The sequence below is a fragment of the Anomaloglossus baeobatrachus genome, chromosome 8 (assembly GCF_048569485.1).
Source record: "Anomaloglossus baeobatrachus isolate aAnoBae1 chromosome 8, aAnoBae1.hap1, whole genome shotgun sequence".
In the NCBI taxonomy this organism is placed as follows: Eukaryota; Metazoa; Chordata; class Amphibia; order Anura; family Aromobatidae; genus Anomaloglossus; species Anomaloglossus baeobatrachus.
Window position 1 is genome coordinate 73492930 of NC_134360.1, and position 18814 is coordinate 73511743.

The 18814-nt window shown below is 52.6% G+C and overlaps 1 protein-coding gene across 1 annotated transcript in view; it reads right to left on the bottom strand.

Annotated features, from left to right (window-relative positions):
• NOL8 (nucleolar protein 8) overlaps positions 1-18814 on the bottom strand; it is a 135871-nt gene that overhangs the window by 43124 nt on the left and 73933 nt on the right. The window contains exon 12 of the mRNA XM_075321792.1: positions 6190-6273. Within this exon, the coding sequence (XP_075177907.1) occupies positions 6190-6273 (84 nt within the window). The remainder of the gene's footprint in view (positions 1-6189; positions 6274-18814) is intronic.

An 18814-nucleotide genomic window follows, 5' to 3' on the forward strand; every position in this document is an offset into this window, starting at 1 on the left:
CATGCTGCAGAGGTGGGGGCTCTGTCTAGAATATCTAGAATACCCATCCACCACACAAGAACCATTACAGTGTGCCGGTTCAGGCAATATGAGGTTACATGCAGAACATGTAGTGTACAGCCTTGGAGCTTTGCTGCTAGAGTGAGACATGCTGCTGAGGAGGAGGTTCTATAATAAAGAATTAACTCCTACAGAATGCCCTGAGAGTGTATAAAAGTGCACAACCAGAGGTTGTGACTTATCAGGCCGCTATTATGAGTGCCATACGAATTCCAATCCTGGACCCCCAGCCAGTATTCACTCCCTCTGCTGCAGAGCAGCCAGCGCCGACCAGTGTACTAAGACGCTGAGAAAATGGCGCCAGAGTGAGGGGGGGGGGCGGGGGTTAACCCAGAAGCGGGAATCGGAGGGCGATGGAGATGTACAGGGGAGGGAATGATCTCCTCAAAAAGGAGCGTCCTCCCCTGTGCAGAGCGGCCGGCGGGCGGCGCTGCAGTGTCCCCCTGCATGACTGACATGCAGGGGGACGAAACGAAACTAGGCCGCGGCTGAAGCCGGGGCCTAGAGTTATGCATGCGGCCGAGAATGAGGCATCGTCGGCGCGGTTCTCAGTAAAAACCGTGGAACCGGCCGGAAACACAGTAGAAAAGCAGCATTATCAAGCAATCACTGTCCCCCACAATAAAAGTGCCCCACAATGCAGAAGGACCCTCTGAATAAACGTCTCTATACTTAGCTTTGAGACGCAGGGCCCGGTCCCTGTGGGGTGGGGGTCAGTGCTCCGTCCAGCAGGGTCCTACACAAGGGCTGCGGATGGAGGCCGGTCTCCTGCAAGGCAGTGAGAACCGTGTTGGCTCCAACTTCAAGCCAGAGCCCCTAAGGGATGGTGAAGGAGCGCGGCATGAAGGGCTCCTGCCCTGAAGTCAACCTTAACAGCACTGCCGCCAGGGGAGTGTGAAGGGACATGCCGGGAGTCCAGTGGACCCGCTTTTCTTCCAAATCTTTAGAAAAAATGAAAAATCAAAAAAGGATGCATGCGTGTGTGTGATCCTCCTGACACAAAGCAAGAAACTGCCTAGATCTGGCTAGCAGGGGGTGTATATGCTAGGAGGGAGGAGCTACACGTTTTTGAGTGTAGTAACTTTGTGTGTCCTCCGGGGGCAGTAGCTATACACCCATGGTTTGGGTCTCCCATGGAAGGAACGATAAAGAAAGGGGCTTTACATGACAGCGCCGCTAGCTCCGACACTCTCCGAAGTGATGTGACTGCTACTAGGAAGACCACTTTCTGCGAAAGGCGTGAGAGAGAAATATCCCTCATTGGCTCGAAAGGTGGCTTCTGAAGAGCCATCAGCACCCTGTTCAGATCCCAAGGTTCTAACGGCCGCTTGTAAGGAGGGACTATGTGACAAACCCCCTGCAGGAACGTGCGTACCTGTGGAAGTCTGGCTAGGCGCTTCTGAAAAAACACAGAGAGCGCTGAGACTTGTCCCTTAAGAGAGCCGAGCGACAAACCTTTTTCCAATCCGGATTGAAGGAAGGAAAAAAAAGTGGGCAAGGCAAATGGCCAGGGAGAAACACCCTGATCAGAGCACCAAGATAGGAATATCCTCCACGTCCTGTGATAGATCTTGGCGGACGTTGGTTTCCTAGCCTGTCTCATAGTGGCAATGACCTCTTGAGATAACCCTGAAGACGCTAGGATCCAGGACTCAATGGCCACACAGTCAGGTTGAGGGCCGCAGAATTCAGATGGAAAAACGGCCCTTGAGACAGCAAGTCTGGTCGGTCTGGTAGTGCCCACGGTTGGCCCACCGTGAGATGCCACAGATCCGGGTACCACGACCTCCTCGGCCAGTCTGGCGCGACGAGGATGGCGCGGCGGCAGTCGGACCTGATCTTGCGTAACACTCTGGGCAACAGTGCCAGAGGGGGAAACACATAAGGGAGTTGAAACTGCGACCAATCCTGAACTAAGGTGTCTGCCGCCAGAGCTATGTGATCTTGAGACCGTGCCATGAATGTTGGGACCTTGTTGTTGTGCCGGGACGCCATTAGGTCGACGTCCGGCATCCCCCAGCGGCAACAGATCTCCTGAAACACGTCCGGGTGAAGGGACCATTCCCCTGCGTCCATGCCCTGGCGACTGAGAAAGTCTGCTTCCCAGTTTTCTACGCCCGGGATGTGAACTGCGGATATGGTGGAGGCCGTGGCTTCCACCCACTGCAGAATCCGCCTGACTTCCTGGAAGGCTTGCCGACTGCGTGTTCCGCCTTGGTGGTTGATGTATGCCACCGCTGTGGAGTTGTCCGACTGAATTCGGATCTGCTTGCCTTCCAGCCACGGCTGGAACGCCTTTAGGGCAAGATACACTGCCCTTATCTCCAGAACATTGATCTGAAGGGAGGACTCTGTCGGAGTCCAGGTTCCCTGAGCCCTGTGGTGGAGAAAGACCGCTCCCCACCCTGAAAGGCTCGCGTCCGTCGTGACCACAGCCCATGATGGGGGAAGGAAGGATTTCCCCTTCGACAGAGAAGTGGGGAGAAGCCACCACTGAAGGGAAGCCTTGGCTGCCCGTGAAAGGGAGACGTTCCTGTCGAGGGACGTCGACTTCCTGTCCCATTTGCGGAGAATGTCCCATTGAAGTGGACGCAGATGAAACTGCGCAAAAGGAACTGCCTCCATTGCTGCTACCATCTTCCCTAGGAAGTGCATGAGGCGCCTCAGGGGGTGTGACTGGCCTTGAAGGAGAGATTGCACCCCTGTCTGTAGTGAACGCTGTTTGTCCAGCGGAAGCTTCACTATCGCTGAGAGAGTATGAAACTCCATACCAAGATATGTCAGTGATTGGGCCGGTGTCAGATTTGACTTTGGAAAATTGATGATCCACCCGAAACTCTGGAGAGTCTCCAGAGCAACGTCCAGGCTGCGTTGGCATGCCACTTGAGAGGGTGCCTTGACCAGCAGATCGTCTAAGTAAGGGATCACCGAGTGTCCCTGAGAGTGTAGGACTGCTACCACTGCTGCCATGACCTTGGTGAAGACCCGTGGTGCTGTCGCCAGGCCGAAAGGCAGTGCCACGAACTGAAGGTGTTCGTCCCCTATGGCGAAACGCAGGAAGCGCTGATGCTCTGGTGCAACCGGTACGTGGAGATAAGCATCTTTGATGTCGATTGATGCCAGGAAGTCTCCTTGGGACATTGAGGCGATGACGGAGCGGAGCGATTCCATCCGGAACCGCCTGGTTTTTACGTGTTTGTTGAGCAGTTTTAGGTCCAGAACAGGACGGAAGGATCCGTCCTTTTTCGGTACCACAAACAAGTTGGAGTAAAAACCGTGACCCTGTTGCTGAAGAGGAACAGGGATCACCACTCCTTCCGCCTTCAGAGTGCACACCGCCTGAAGAAGAGCATCGGCTCTCTCGGGGGGCGGAGATGTCCTGAAAAATCGAGTCGGAGGACGAGAGCTGAACTCTATCCTTTAACCGTGGGATAGAATGTCTCTCACCCATCGGTGTTTTACCTGTGGCAGCCAGGTGTCGCAAAAGCGGGAAAGCCTGCCACCGACCGAGGATGCGGTGTGAGGAGGCCGAAAGTCATGAGGCCGCCTTGGTCTTTTTAGGACGTGACTTAGACCGCCATGAATCGGAGTTCCTCTGATCCTTTTGAGGCCTTTTGGACGAGGAGAACTGAGACCTTCCCGCGGGCCGAAAGGACCGAAACCTCGATTGTACCTTCCGTGGTTGAGGTCTGTTTGGTTTGGACTGGGGTAAGGATGAGTCCTTTCCCTTGGATTGTTTAATGATTTCGTCCAATCGTTCACCAAACAGGCGGTCGCCAGAAAATGGCAAACCGGTTAAGAACTTTTTGGAAGCGGAGTCTGCCTTCCATTCACGTAACCACATGGCCCTGCGGACTGCCACCGAATTGGCGGATGCTACCGCCGTACGGCTCGTAGAGTCCAGGACAGCATTAATGGCGTAGGACGCAAACGCCGACGCCTGAGAGGTTAAGGACACCACTTGCGGAGCAGATGTACGGTGACTGCATTAATCTGCGCGTGACAAGCTGAGATAGCTTGGAGTGCCCATACGGCTGCGAATGCTGGAGCAAAAGACGCGCCGATAGCTTCATAGATGGATTTCAACCATAGTTCCATCTGTCTGTCAGTGGCATCTTTGAGTGAAGCCCCATCTTCCACTGCAACTATGGATCTAGCCGCCAGTCTGGAGACAGGAGGATCCACCTTAGGACACTGAGCCCAGCCCTTGACAACGTCAGGGGGGAAGGGATAACGTGTATCCTTAAGGCGCTTGGAAAAACGCTTATCTGGACAAGCTCGGTGTTTCTGGACTGCCTCTCTGAAGTCAGAGTGATCCAGAAACATACTCAATGGACGCTTGGGAGACCTGAAACGGAATTTCTCCTGCTGAGAAGCTGACTCCTCAATTGTAGGAGCTGGTGGAGAAATATCCAACACCTGATTGATGGTTGCTATAAGGTCATTCACTATGGCGTCACCATCAGGTGTATCCAGGTTGAGCGCGGTCTCAGGGTCAGAATCCTGATCTGCTACCTCCGCATCATCATCCAGAGAGTCCTCTTGCTGAGACCCTGAACAATGTGATGAAGTCGAGGGAATTTCCCAGCGAGCCCGCTTAGGCGGCCTGGGACTGCGGTCCATGTCAGAGACCTCACCCTGGGACCCATGGTTCACCCCAGGAGCACTCTGCAGCTCCAAATGAGGGGGGCCTGGGGTCAATGATTGAACAGTGCCCGGGGCCTGAGTTACCGGTCTGGACTGTAAGGCTTCTAGTATCCTAGCAGACCATTTATCCATAGTCTCAGACAGTTTGTCAGCAAATACTGCAAACTCCGTCCCTGTCACCTGGACAGTGGTAGCAGGTGGTTCCACCTGGGCCACCAGTAGCAGAGGCTCCGGCTGAGTAAGTGCCACAGGGGCCGAGCATTGCACACAATGAGGGTCAGTGGAACCTGCCGGTAATATAGCCGCACATGAGGTACAGGTTGCAAAGTAAGCCTGTGCTTTGGCACCCTTGCTTTTTGCGGACGACATGCTGTTGTCTCCTCTGAGTACAATCCAGGAGGGTATATAGCCAAAAATCAACAGTGCGACCGTACAGTGTAGATGTATAGCATATAAGCATATATATATATATATGTACACTCCGGCACTCAGTGGGGCCAGCACCTTAGGTGCTGCTTACCGACCGCTCAAAGCGGTTGTGTGATCACCAGCTTCCCTGCCTGGGCCTCCCAGAGCTTTCTCTCCTCTCCAGCGTCAGAAGAGCTGACAGGAATGGCTGCCGGCGTTCTGTGGGGAGGAGGGGGCCGTGGGCGTGCCCTAGAAAGTGCGGGAATCTGGAGCCCCACTGAGCTGAATGAGGGGGAAGGAGGATACAGAGTATGCTCCAGCCCTCAGCGCTGACGTTCTGTGCAGCGTCCCGCCCTTCCCCTGACTGACAGGCCTGGGGGCGGGAATATGCGCTACTAGGCCGCAAAAGCCGGGGACTAAAGTTATAAGCACGGCCGGCATATAAGCGCGGCCGGCGCGGTAGTCCCCGGCGCACTAACACACCCAGCAGTGCTGCAGTGTATATGGCACCAGCGCTCCATGCGCGGTCCCCACGGGGACACAGAGTACCTCACAGTAGCAGGGCCTTGTCCCTGACGATACTCGGCTCCTGTCCAGCAGATTCCCCAGGGGCTGCGGAGGGAGCACGGCCTCAGTGCCTGGAGACCGATTAGGATCCCACTTCACCCAGAGCCCATTAAGGGATGGGGAAGGAAAACAGCATGTGGCTCCTGCCTATGTACCCGCAATGGGTACCTCAACCTTAACAGCACCGCCGACCAGAGTGGGGTGAGAAGGGAGCATGCTGGGGGCCCTATATGGGCCCTCTTTTCTTCCATCCGACATAGTCAGCAGCTGCTGCTGACTAAGATGTGGAGCTATGCGTGGATGTCAGCCTCCTTCGCACAAAGCATAAAAACTGAGGAGCCCGTGATGCACGGGGGGGTGTATAGGCAGAAGGGGAGGGGCTTTACACTTTTAAGTGTAATACTTTGTGTGGCCTCCGGAGGCAGAAGCTATACACCCAATTGTCTGGGTCTCCCAATGGAGCGACAAAGAAAGATACTGTATGTGTTTATGCTTTTGACAAATCACCTTTCTTTTTTCTCTTCCGTTGCTTTGGTTTCAAACGCTGCGTGGTCCTCCTTGGTGGGATCGTACTGAAGGGCATTCAGATCTCTGGTGAAGGAGGGGAAAAAAAGACCCGTTAATGTATCTTACAGCCGTCCTATTTCGGAGCAGATTTCATTAGGATCCTCTTCATTAAGAGACCGGTGTTTTCCAAAATCTCAAATATATCTGTTATATGAAAAGCAACTTGGATGTCCCTGCAAAATTAAAAAGAATATTCCAAACATTTTTTTTAAGGATATTGAAGTGGATCCACTCAATAAGACTGTGTGTGAACCTAACAATGTTTTATTACATTCAAATCACAATAGTCTCAGAAGTGCTTTACATCAAGGGAGCAAGAAGGGAATTTTGTTACTTACCGTAAATTCCTTTTCTTCTAGCTCTTATTGGGAGACCCAGACGATTGGGGTATAGCTACTGCCCTCCGGAGGCCACACAAAGCACTACACTAAAAAGTGCAAGGCCCCTCCCCTTCTGGCTATACCCCCCCGTGGTATCACGGGTTCTCCAGTTTTAGTGCCAAAGCAAGAAGGAGGAAGCCAATAACTGGTTTAAACAAATTAACTCCGAATAACGTCGGAGAACTGAAAAACCGTTCAACATGAACAACATGTGTACCCGCAAACAACAAAAAAATCCCGAAGGACAACAGGGCGGGTGCTGGGTCTCCCAATAAGAGCTAGAAGAAAAGGAATTTACGGTAAGTAACAAAATTCCCTTCTTCAGCGCTCTATTGGGAGACCCAGACGATTGGGACGTCCAAAAGCGGTCCCTGGGTGGGAAAAGAGATACCTCATGTTAGGGCTGCAAAACAGCCCTCCCCTACGGGGATGTCACTGCCGCCTGCAGGACTCTTCTACCTAAGCTGGCATCCGCCGAAGCATAGGTATGCACCTGATAATGTTTGGTGAAAGTGTGCAGACTCGACCAGGTAGCTGCCTGGCACACCTGTTGAGCCGAAGCCTGGTGTCGCAAAGCCCAGGACGCACCCACAGCTCTGGTTGAGTGGGCTTTCAGCCCTGAAGGAACCGGAAGCCCAGCAGAACGGTAGGCTTCCAGAATTGGTTCTTTGATCCATCGAGCCAGGGTGGCTTTAGAAGCCTGCGACCCCTTGCGCTGGCCAGCGACAAGGACAAAAAGTGCATCTGAACGGCGGATAGGCGCCGTGCGAGAAATATAGATTCTGAGTGCTCTCACCAGATCTAGCAAACGTAAGTCTTTCTCATACCGGTGAACCGGCTGAGGACAAAAGGAAGGCAAGGATATATCCTGATTAAGATGAAACGAGGATACGACCTTAGGGAGAAACTCCGGAATGGGGCGCAGCACTACCTTGTCCTGGTGGAACACCAGGAAGGGAGCCTTGGATGACAGAGCTGCCAGCTCAGACACTCGCCGAAGCGATGTGATCGCAACAAGAAACGCCACTTTCTGTGACAGGCGAGAAAAGGAAACGTCCTTTAGAGGCTCGAAGGGCGGCTTTTGCAGAGCAACTAGTACCCTGTTCAGATCCCATGGATCTAACGGCCGCTTGTACGGGGGCACAATATGACAGACCCCCTGTAGGAACGTGCGCACCTTAGGAAGACGTGCTAGACGCTTCTGAAAAAACACAGATAGTGCCGAGACTTGCCCTTTAAGGGAGCTGAGCGACAAGCCCTTTTCCAACCCCGATTGCAGGAAGGAAAGAAAGGTGGGCAATGCAAATGGCCAAGGGGATACTCTGTGCAGAGCACCAGGATAAGAAAATCTTCCACGTTCTGTGGTAGATCTTAGCAGACGTTGACTTCCTAGCTTGTCTCATTGTGGCTACGACTCCTTGAGATAATCCTGCGGACGCTAGGATCCAGGACTCAATGGCCACACAGTCAGGTTCAGGGCCGCAGAATTCTGATGGAAAAACGGCCCTTGGGACAGTAAGTCTGGTCGGTCTGGCAGTGACCACGGTCGACCGACCGTGAGATGCCACAGATCCGGATACCACGATCTCCTCGGCCAGTCTGGGGCGACGAGTATGACGCGGCTGCAATCGGATCTGATCTTGCGTAACACTCTGGGCAAGAGTGCCAGAGGTGGGAAGACGTATGGGAGCCGGAACTGCGACCAATCTTGAACTAATGCGTCTGCCGCCAGAGCTCTTTGATCGCGCGACCTCGCCATGAATGCCGGGACCTTGTTGTTGTGCCGGGACGCCATTAGGTCGACGTCCGGCACTCCCCATCGGCGACAGATTTCCTGAAACACGTCCGGGTGAAGGGACCACTCCCCTGCGTCCATGCCCTGGCGACTGAGGAAGTCTGCTTCCCAATTTTCTACGCCTGGGATGTGAACCGCGGATATGGTGGATGCTGTGTCCTCCACCCACATTAGAATGCGCCGGACTTCTTGGAATGCTTGCCGACTGCGCGTCCCTCCTTGGTGGTTGATGTATGCCACCGCTGTGGAGTTGTCCGACTGGATTCGGATCTGCTTTCCTTCCAGCCACTGTTGGAAGGCCAGTAGGGCAAGATACACTGCCCTGATTTCCAGAACATTGATCTGAAGGGTGGACTCCTGCGGAGTCCACGTCCCCTGGGCCCTGTGGTGGAGAAACACTGCTCCCCACCCTGACAGACTCGCATCTGTCGTGACCACTGCCCAGGATGGGGGCAGGAAGGATCTTCCCTGAGACAATGAGGTGGGAAGGAGCCACCATTGTAGAGAGTCCTTGGCCGTCTGGGAAAGAGAGACTTTCCTGTCCAGGGACGTTGACTTCCCGTCCCATTGGCGGAGAATGTCCCATTGAAGTGGGCGCAGATGAAACTGCGCAAAGGGAACTGCTTCCATGGCTGCCACCATCTTCCCGAGGAAGTGCATGAGGCGCCGTAAGGGGTGCGACTGGCCTTGAAGGAGGGATTGCACCCCTGTCTGTAGGGACCGCTGCTTGTTCAGCGGAAGCTTCACTCTCGCTGCTCGAGTATGAAACTCCATGCCAAGATACGTTAGCGACTGTGACGGTGACAGATTCGACTTTGGAAAGTTGATGATCCATCCGAACGTCTGTAGAGTCTCCAGCGTAGCATGTAGACTGAGTTGGCATGCCTCTTGAGAGGGTGCCTTGACAAGTAGATCGTCTAGGTAAGGGATCACCGAGTGTCCCTGAGAGTGCAAGACTGCTACCACCGCCGCCATGACCTTGGTGAAGACCCGGGGGGCTGTCGCCAGACCGAATGGCAGAGCTACGAACTGAAGATGGTCGTTTCCTATCACAAAACGTAGAAAACGTTGATGTTCTGTAGCAATTGGCACGTGGAGATAAGCATCTTTGATGTCTATTGAGGCAAGGAAGTCTCCTTGAGACATTGAGGCAACGACAGAGCGGAGGGTTTCCATCCGGAACCGTCTGGCGTGCACATGTTTGTTGAGCAGCTTTAGATCCAGAACAGGACGGAACGAGCCGTCCTTTTTTGGAACCACAAAGAGATTGGAGTAAAACCCTCGCCCTTGTTCCTGAGGCGGTACAGGAACCACTACTCCTTCCGCTCTTAGGGAGTCCACCGCCTGCAGCAGGGCATCTGCTCGGTCTGGATGTGGGGAGGTTCTGAAGAACCGAGCTGGAGGACGAGAACTGAACTCAATTCTGTACCCGCGAGACAAAATGTTTGTCACCCACCGGTCTTTGACCTGTGACATCCAAATGTCGGAAAAGCGGGAGAGCCTGCCCCCGACCGGAGATGCGGAGGGGGGGGGCTGGAAGTCATGAGGTAGCCGCTTTGGAAGCGGTTCCTCCATTTGCTTTCTTGGGGCGTGCGTGAGCCCGCCAGGAATCTGAGACTCTTTGCGTCCTCTGAGTCCCTTTGGACGAGGAGAATTGTGTCTTGCCCGAACCTCGAAAGGACTGAAACCTCTGCTGCCATTTTTTCTGCTGAGGTTTGCTTGATCTGGGCTGGGGTAAGGAAGAGTCTTTACCCTTGGACTGTTTAATGATGTCAGCCAATGGCTCGCCAAACAGTCTATCTCTAGATAAAGGCAAGCTGGTTAAACATTTTTTGGAACCAGCATCTGCTTTCCAGTCCTTTAACCACAAGGCTCTGCGCAAAACTACCGAATTGGCGGACGCCATTGAGGTGCGGCTGGTAGATTCTAGGACCGCATTGATAGCGTAAGACGCAAACGCAGACATCTGCGAGGTAAGGGACGCCACTTGCGGCACCGCTGGATGTATGATAGCATCCACTTTTGCTAAACCAGCTGAAATAGCTTGGAGTGCCCATACGGCTGCGAATGCTGGAGCAAACGACGCGCCGATAGCTTCATAGACAGATTTTAACCAAAGGTCCATCTGTCTGTCATTGGCATCCTTAAGTGAAGCGCCATCCTCCACTGCAACTATGGATCTAGCTGCAAGTTTGGAAATCGGGGGGTCTACTTTTGGACACTGGGTCCAGCGCTTGACCACATCAGGGGGGAAAGGAAAACGTGTATCCTTAGAACGTTTAGAGAAACGCCTTTCTGGATGAGCGTCGTGTTTCTGGATTGACTCTCTGAAGTCAGAGTGATCCAAGAAAGCACTCAATTTACGCTTGGGATAGAAGAAACGAAACTTCTCCTGCTCTGCAGTTGCCTCCTCTGCAGAAGGGGCTGGGGGAGAAATATCCAACAGTCTATTGATGGCTGAGATAAGCTCGTTTACCATGGCGTCCCCATCCGGGGTATCCAGATTGAGAGGGGTTCCAGGATAAGACTCCTGATCACTCTCTTCAGACGCATCACAGGGCGACTGATTGCGCTGAGACCCTGAGCAATGTGATGACGTTGAGGGTCTTTCCCAGCGAGCTCGCTTAGGGTGGCTGGGGCTATCATCTGAGTCATAATACTCAGCCTGGGAAGCCGGGGACCCCCTTGCAGTCTGGATTAATTCCAACTGAGGGGGATTAGAGGACAGAGACCTCGCCGTGTCCATAGACTGAGCCCCAGTCATGGATTGCAAAGTTTCAAGGATTTTTGCCATAGTCACAGACATTCCATCAGCAAAAACTGCAAAGTCTGTCCCTGACACCGGGGCAGGACTTACAAGCGTCTCAGCCTGGGTCACTACCCCTCCGGACTCCGGCTGGCGAAGCAGCACCGGATCTGAGCATTGCACACAATGGGGGTCTTTGGAACCTGCTGGTAGAGCAGCCCCACATGCAGCACACGCAGTGTACACAGCCCTAGCCTTGGCAGCCTTGCGTTTTGTGGATGACATGTTGCTGCCTCCTCAGAGCGATCTGGGGTCTAGCCAGGAAGCGACCTCACAGTGCAAGAAATAAATAAATATATATATCTGGTGACACAGTACACCAATACACACTGAGGCACTAGAGGGGCCAGCTGAAATGCCGCTTACCGCCCGCTTAAGAGCGGGTGTGTGGTCGCCAAAAGCCCCCTAGTCCAGGTCTCCCAGAGCCTTGCGTCCTTCCTCCAGCCAGACTGCATGTAATGGCTGCCGGCGTCCTGGGAGAGGAGGGGGGGGCGGGCCCTGGGCGTTCCTGGCTAAGAGCGGGAAGCCTGCTTCCCTCTGTGCCTAGTGAGAGGGCTGGAGCATGTAAATCAGGCTCCAGCCCTCGTCGCTGCTGCGAAACAGCGTCTCTCCCCTACCCTGATTGACAGGGTGGGGGCGGGAACGAAGCGGAGCTAGGCCGCAAAAGCCGGGGACTGGATTTATAAACGCCGCCGTCGTAAAAGCGCGGTCGGCGTGTCCCCGGCGCACTACAAGTCACAGCAGCGCCGCCGGTCCAGTGGGGGTCGGCGCTGCGTTCCCACAACACAAAAAGTCCCCCAGTAAACTGCAGGAACACCAACTCAATCATTACGGTCCCCGGCGCACTACAACACCCAGCCAGCCCGGAGTGTGTGTGCCTGCCGGGGACACAGAGTACCTGTATGATGCAGGGCCATGTCCCTGATTGTACTCCTGCTCCATATCCATCAGGTTCAACTGGGTCTGTGGATGGAGCCCGGCGTCAGAGCTTAGAGGCCGGCAGGATCCCACTTCCACAGAGCCCTACAAGGGGATGTGGAAGGAAAACAGCATGTGGGGCTCCAGCCCCTGTACCAGCAATAGGTACCTCAACCTTACAACACCATCCACGGGTGAGAAGGGAGCATGCTGGGGGCCCTATATGGGCCCTCTTTTCTTCCATCCGAAATAGTCAGCAGCTACTGCTGACTAAAATCTGTGGAGCTATGCGTGGATGTCTGACCTCCTTCGCACAAAGCTTGAAAACTGGAGAACCCGTGATACCACGGGGGGGTATAGCCAGAAGGGGAGGGGCCTTGCACTTTTTAGTGTAGTGCTTTGTGTGGCCTCCGGAGGGCAGTAGCTATACCCCAATCGTCTGGGTCTCCCAATAGAGCGCTGAAGAAAAAGGGGGTCCTGGTCCTGAGACTCCCAATTACTTAAAACATTAAGCAGAAGCAGTCAGCCTCTGCAGGAGCCAAGCGCACAGCAGAGAACGAGCTCAGTACACTTTTCAGTAGAGTCTGATGCACAAAAGGAAACCTGTCAGGTCCTGCATGCATACAGAGCCAAGAGTGGTTCTGGGTGCATATTAGTAATCCCTGCCTAACTGTCCCTGTATCTAGCAGCATACATAACGAGATCTTTAGAAAAAAGTATTTCTAAAGATCCTTTACAATATGCTAATGAGTGCAGGGACTAGTAGCAAGGGTGTTCGTTCCTTTGGCTAGTTGGCCTCCTTATTATGTTAGCATGCCACTGTGGGCGTGCTAACATGCTAATAAATGTGCAGAGACATGGTCGCGCTCAACTCTGCTGCCACTGCTGGTTTTCGGCTCAGTGCGCATGATCAGAATGCCTGGCACTTCCGGTCATGCGCATTACACCAGTTTGAAGCCGGGACACGTACACCCGGCTTCATAATACGCATGACCAAAAGTCCAGGACCTCTGAACATGCACACTGAGCCTAAATACAGCGTCAGGCGCAGTGGCAGCAGATGTTAGAGAAACCATGCCTCTGACGCGGCGCATGTTAGCACACCCCTGTGGGCATGCTAAGGAAGACGACTAGCCAAGGGAACGAACATCCTTGCGACTAGTCCCGGCGCTCATTAGTATATTATAAATGATCATTAGAAATACTTTATCAAAAGATTCCTTTATCTAGGCTCCTACATACAGGGATAGTTAGGCAGGGATTAGCAATATACACCCAGAACTGCTCTTGGCTCTGTGTGCATATTGCACCTGCCAGGTTCCCTTTAAGATTTGGTTCATATTTATTGGGAAAGCAGCCAAGAAATGTATTAAAATGGAGCATTTTCACAAATTTCAATAAAAGCTAATCAGTGGCAATCTGTGACCTTCAGCAAATACAAGTAAAAAGGGTCTGCAGTGATCCTCAATATAGGCCCCATACATGTATTAGACTAGTGTCATACAAACTAAGCAAGATCGGAATACAATAATGTGTATAGGGGCCTCCCAACTCACCCCAATAGATTTGTTATCCAGGAGACACACTGTTACCGATGTAGTCTGCCAGTGGCTCTCAGAACAGAAAGCTCGGCCGAGCCAGGAGCTTCTGTGTATTGAGAAGTCGGTGGTCTATGTTGTACCTTTATCTCATTCCTATCTGTGATCATAAATATCCCATTCCTTACAAAGAACCTATATGACAATGTTTAACGACATGTTACCCAACATGTGACACCTCAGGTGTGGTGGGCTTCCAGATTCACTATGGATTTTGCCTATCACAATCCTCCGCTTTGGATGAGTGTAGTTTTGTCCACTGCCTGTACCTCTGGTATGCCGCTAGTCTACTTTTTGTTGTTGCAAACCCACGATGTACATCTCCACACTGATCAATTATCCTGTATGGGCTTTATTCTTGCATTGTATCTCTACATACACCCAGCATTTCTGGCTATCCCACGCTTTTCTCTGGGTGGATTCATTTTAATCTGTTTTTTTAATGTTATGTATTTTTAATAAAGATTGTGATACATTTGGTCACTGCGCGCACACACCGCACACACACACACACACACACACGTTCACTCCAACATGTTTCACCGTTCCTGTGGCTTCATCAGGGGATTGGGACATGGGTAGGACTCAGTGTACTAAAAAAGAGAATTTTGTTTACTTACCGTAAATTCTTTTTCTTATAGTTCCGTCATGGGAGACCCAGACCATGGGTGTATAGCTACTGCCTCCGGAGGACACACAAAGTTACTACACTCAAAACGTGTAGCTCCTCCCTCCTAGCATATACACCCCCTGCTAGCCAGTCCTAGCCAGTTTAGTGCAAAAGCTGAAGGAGGACATCCACCCACAAGTAGAGATAGAGTAAAATCCGGAACAACCGGAGCCTCTGTCTACAACAACAGCCGGTGAAGACACACGGAACAAGAAACTTGCCAACAGGCAATAGGGAGGGTGCTGGGTCTCCCATGACGGAACTATAAGAAAAAGAATTTACGGTAAGTAAACAAAATTCTCTTTTTCTTTATCGTTCCTATGGGAGACCCAGACCATGGGACGTCCAAAAGCAGTCCATGGGTGGGAATAAACAGACAACTGAGAAGCAGGAAAACCCAACTTCACAGATGGGCGACAGACACCTGAAAGATGCGTCTGCCGAAGCCCGCGTCTGCCAAAGCAAGAGCATGCCTTGGATAGAGCTTCGAAAAAGTATGCAGACTAATTCGAGCTGCCGTCTGACAGACCTACTGAGCCGTAGCCTGGTGCCTGAAAGCCGAAAAGGCACCGACAGGTCTGATCAAATGTGCTCTGATCCCCAGCGGGGAAGGCACTTGAGTACACTTGTAGGCCTCGGAAATGGCCGACCTAAGCTAACGAACAAGGGTCGGCTTAGATGCAGAGAGACCGCTATGCTGACTAGCAGTCAGTACTAGAGAGAGGTGCACCGCCTAATAACGGCGGTGCGAGACACCTAGATCCGGGGCGCCCGCACCAGATCCAGGATATGCAACGCTTTCTCAAAGCGATGAACAGGAGCCGGACAAAGAAGGGAATTTTGTTTACTTACCGTAAATTCCTTTTCTTCTAGCTCCAATTGGGAGACCCAGACAATTGGGTGTATAGCTATTGCCTCTGGAGGCCACACAAAGTATTACACTTAAAAGTGTAAGGCCCCTCCCCTTCTGGCTATACACCCCCAGTGGGATCACTGGCTCACCAGTTTTAGTGCCAAAGCAAGAAGGAGGAAAGCCAATAACTGGTTTAAAGACCAATTCAATCCGAGGAAACATCGGAGAACTGAACCATACCACATGAACAACATGTGTACTCGAAAAAACAGAAAAACCCCGAGAAAACAGGGCGGGTGCTGGGTCTCCCAATTGGAGCTAGAAGAAAAGGAATTTACGGTAAGTAAACAAAATTCCCTTCTTCTTTGTCGCTCCATTGGGAGACCCAGACAATTGGGATGTCCAAAAGCAATCCCTGGGTGGGTAAAAGAATACCTCATGATAGGGCCGTCAAACGGCCCTCTCCTACAGGTGGCCAACCGCCGCCTGAATGACTTATCTACCTAGGCTGGCGTCTGCCGAAGCGTAGGTATGCATCTGATAATGCTTGGTAAAAGTAAGTAGACTCGACCAGGTGGGTGCCTGACACACCTGCTGAGCCGTAGCCTGGTGCCGTAATGCCCAGGATGCCCCCACGGCTCTGGTAGAATGGGCCTTCGGCCTTGAGAGAACCAGAAGCCCAGTAGAACTGTAGGTTTCAAGAATTGGTTCCTCGATCCCCCGAGCAAGGGTGGATCTGGAAGCTTGCGACTGTTTACGCCGACCAGCGACAAGGACAAAGAGTGCATCCGGGTGGCGCAGGAGCGCCATGCGGGAAGTAGAACCTGAGTGCTCTCACCAGAACCAACAGATGCAAATCTTTCTGAAATTGATGGACTGGACGAGGACACAAAGAAGGTGAGGTGATATCCTGATTGATATGAAAATGGGATACCACCTTAGGGAGAAATTCCGGAACCGGACGCAGAACTACCCTGTCCTGGTGAAGGACCAGGAAGGGAGTTTGTATGAGAGCGTTGCTAGCTCGGAAACTCTCCTAAGAGACGAGACCGTTACTAGAAGGCCACTTCCCGTGAAAAACGGGAAGGGAGACATCCTTCAAAGGCTCGAAAGGCGGCATCTGGAGAGCAATTAGAACCTTGTTCAGATCTCAGGGCTCTAACGGCCGCTTGTACGGAGTGCTGAGAAGACAAACTCCCCGTAGGAACGTGCGTACCTGAGGAAGTCGTCGTTTCTGAAAAAATACAGATAGCGCTGAGACTTGTCCCTAAAGGGAACTGAGCGACAACCCATTTTCCTACCTAGATTGCAGGAAGGAAGGAAACATAGACGATGCAACCGGCCAGGGAGAAACACCCTGCGCCGAGCACCGAGATAAGAACATCTTCCACGTCCTGTGGTCAATCTTGGCGGACGTTGGTATGCTAGCCTGTCTCATGGTGGCAACCACGTCCTGAGGTAATCCTGACGACACTAGGTTCCAGGACTCAATGCCACACCATCCGGTTGAGGGCCGTAGAATTCAAATGGAAGAATGGCCCTTGAGACAGCCAGTCTGATTGGTCTGGTAGTGCCCCCGGTTAGCCTACCGTGAGGCACCACAGAACCGAGTACCACAACATCCTCGGCCAATTTGTAGCGACGAGGATGGCGCGGCCGCAGTCGGTCTTGATCTAGCGCAGTACTCTGGGCAACAATGCCAGAGGTGGCACCTAAGGTAGCTGGAACTGCGACCAATGCTGAACTAAGGCGTTTGCCGCCAGAGCTCGATGATTGTGAAACCGTGCCATGAAGCTGGCACATTGTTGTTGTGCCGTGACGCCATTAGATCGACGTCCGGCCTCTGTCAGCGGCGCCAGATCTCCTGAAACCCGTCCGGGTGAGGAGACCATACTCTTTCGGCCACACCTCAGCGACTTAGGAAGTCAGCTTCCTAGTTTCCACACTTGGGATGTGAATTGTGGATATGGTGGATGCCGTGTCTTCCACCCACATCAGAACCTGCCGGACTTCCTGGAAGGCTTGCCGGTTGCGCGTTCTTCCTTGGTGGTTGATGTATGCCACCGCTGTGGAGCTGTCCGACTGAAGTCGGATATGCTTGCTTTCCAGCCGCTGTTGGAAGGTTCGTAGGGCAAGATACACTGCTCTGTGTTCAAGAACATTGATCTGAAGAGTGGACTCTTGCTGAGTCCACGTACCCTGAGCGCTGTAGTGGAGAAAAACTGCTCCCCACCCTGATAGACTCGCGTCTGTCGTAACTATCGCCCAGGACGGGGATAGGAAGGACCTTCTTTTTGACCAAGAGGTGAGAAGAAGCCACCACCGTAGAGATTCCTTGGCCGCCTGAGAAAGAACGACGACTCTGTTGAGGGACGTCGACTCCTCGTCCCATTGGCGGAGAATGTCCCATTGTAGTGGACGCAGTAAAACTGCGCGAAAGGAACTGCCTCCATTGCTACCATCTTACGTAGGAAGTGCATGAGGCGTCTCAATGTGTGCGACTGGTTCTTAAAGAAGAGCTTGCAGCCCGTAGTGAATGCTGTTTGTCTAGCGGCAGCTTCACTATCGCTGAGAGAGTAAGAAACTCTGCCTAGATATGTTATCGATAGGGTCGGGGTCGGATCTGACTTTAAAAAGTTGATGATCCACCCAAAACTCTAGAGAGTCTCCAGCGCAACGTTCGGGCAGTGTTGGCATGTTTCCTAAGAGAGTGCCTTGACAAGTAGATCGTCTAAATACGGGACCACAGAGTGACCCTGAGAGTGCAGGACTGTGACTACTGCTGCCCTGACCTTGGCGAAGACCAGTTGGACTGTCGCTAGCCGGAAGGTAGAGCTACGAACAGAAGGTGTTCGTCTCCTATAACGAAGCGTAGAAACGCTAGTGCTCTGGATCAATCGGCACGTGTGGATAAGCATCCTTGATGCCTAATGATGCTAGGAAATATCCTTGGGACCTTGAGGCGATGACATGGCGGAGGGATTCCATCCGGAACCGCCTGGTGTCCACGAGCTTGCTGAGCATTTTTAGATCCAGAACGGGACGGAACGGCCCGTTGTTATAGGTACCGCAAAGAATTTGGGGTAAAAACCGTGACCTTGTTCCTGAAGAGGAACGGGGGTCATCACTCTTTCTGCCTATAGAGTGCACCCTGTTTGCAGAAGAGCAGCGGCCCGGCCGGGAGGTGGAGAAATTCTGAAGAATCGAGTTGGAGGACGAGAAGTGAGCTCTATCCTGTAGCCGTGAGACAGAATGTCTCACACTCAATGGTCATTGACCTATGGCAGCTAAATATCGCCAAGGCGGGAGAGCCTGCTACCGACCGAGGCCGCAAGTCATGAGGAAGCCGCCTTGGAAGCGGGTTTTCAGACTGTCGCTTTTTTGGGCGAGACTGAGCCCGCTAAGAATCTTAGCTCCTCTGATCCTTTTGAGTCCACATTGGACGAGGAAAAATGGGACCTGCCCAAGCCTCGAAAAGGCCGAAAACCCCGACTGCCTCTTGCTCTGTTGGGGTTTGTTGTGTCCGGGCTGAGGAAAGGATGAAT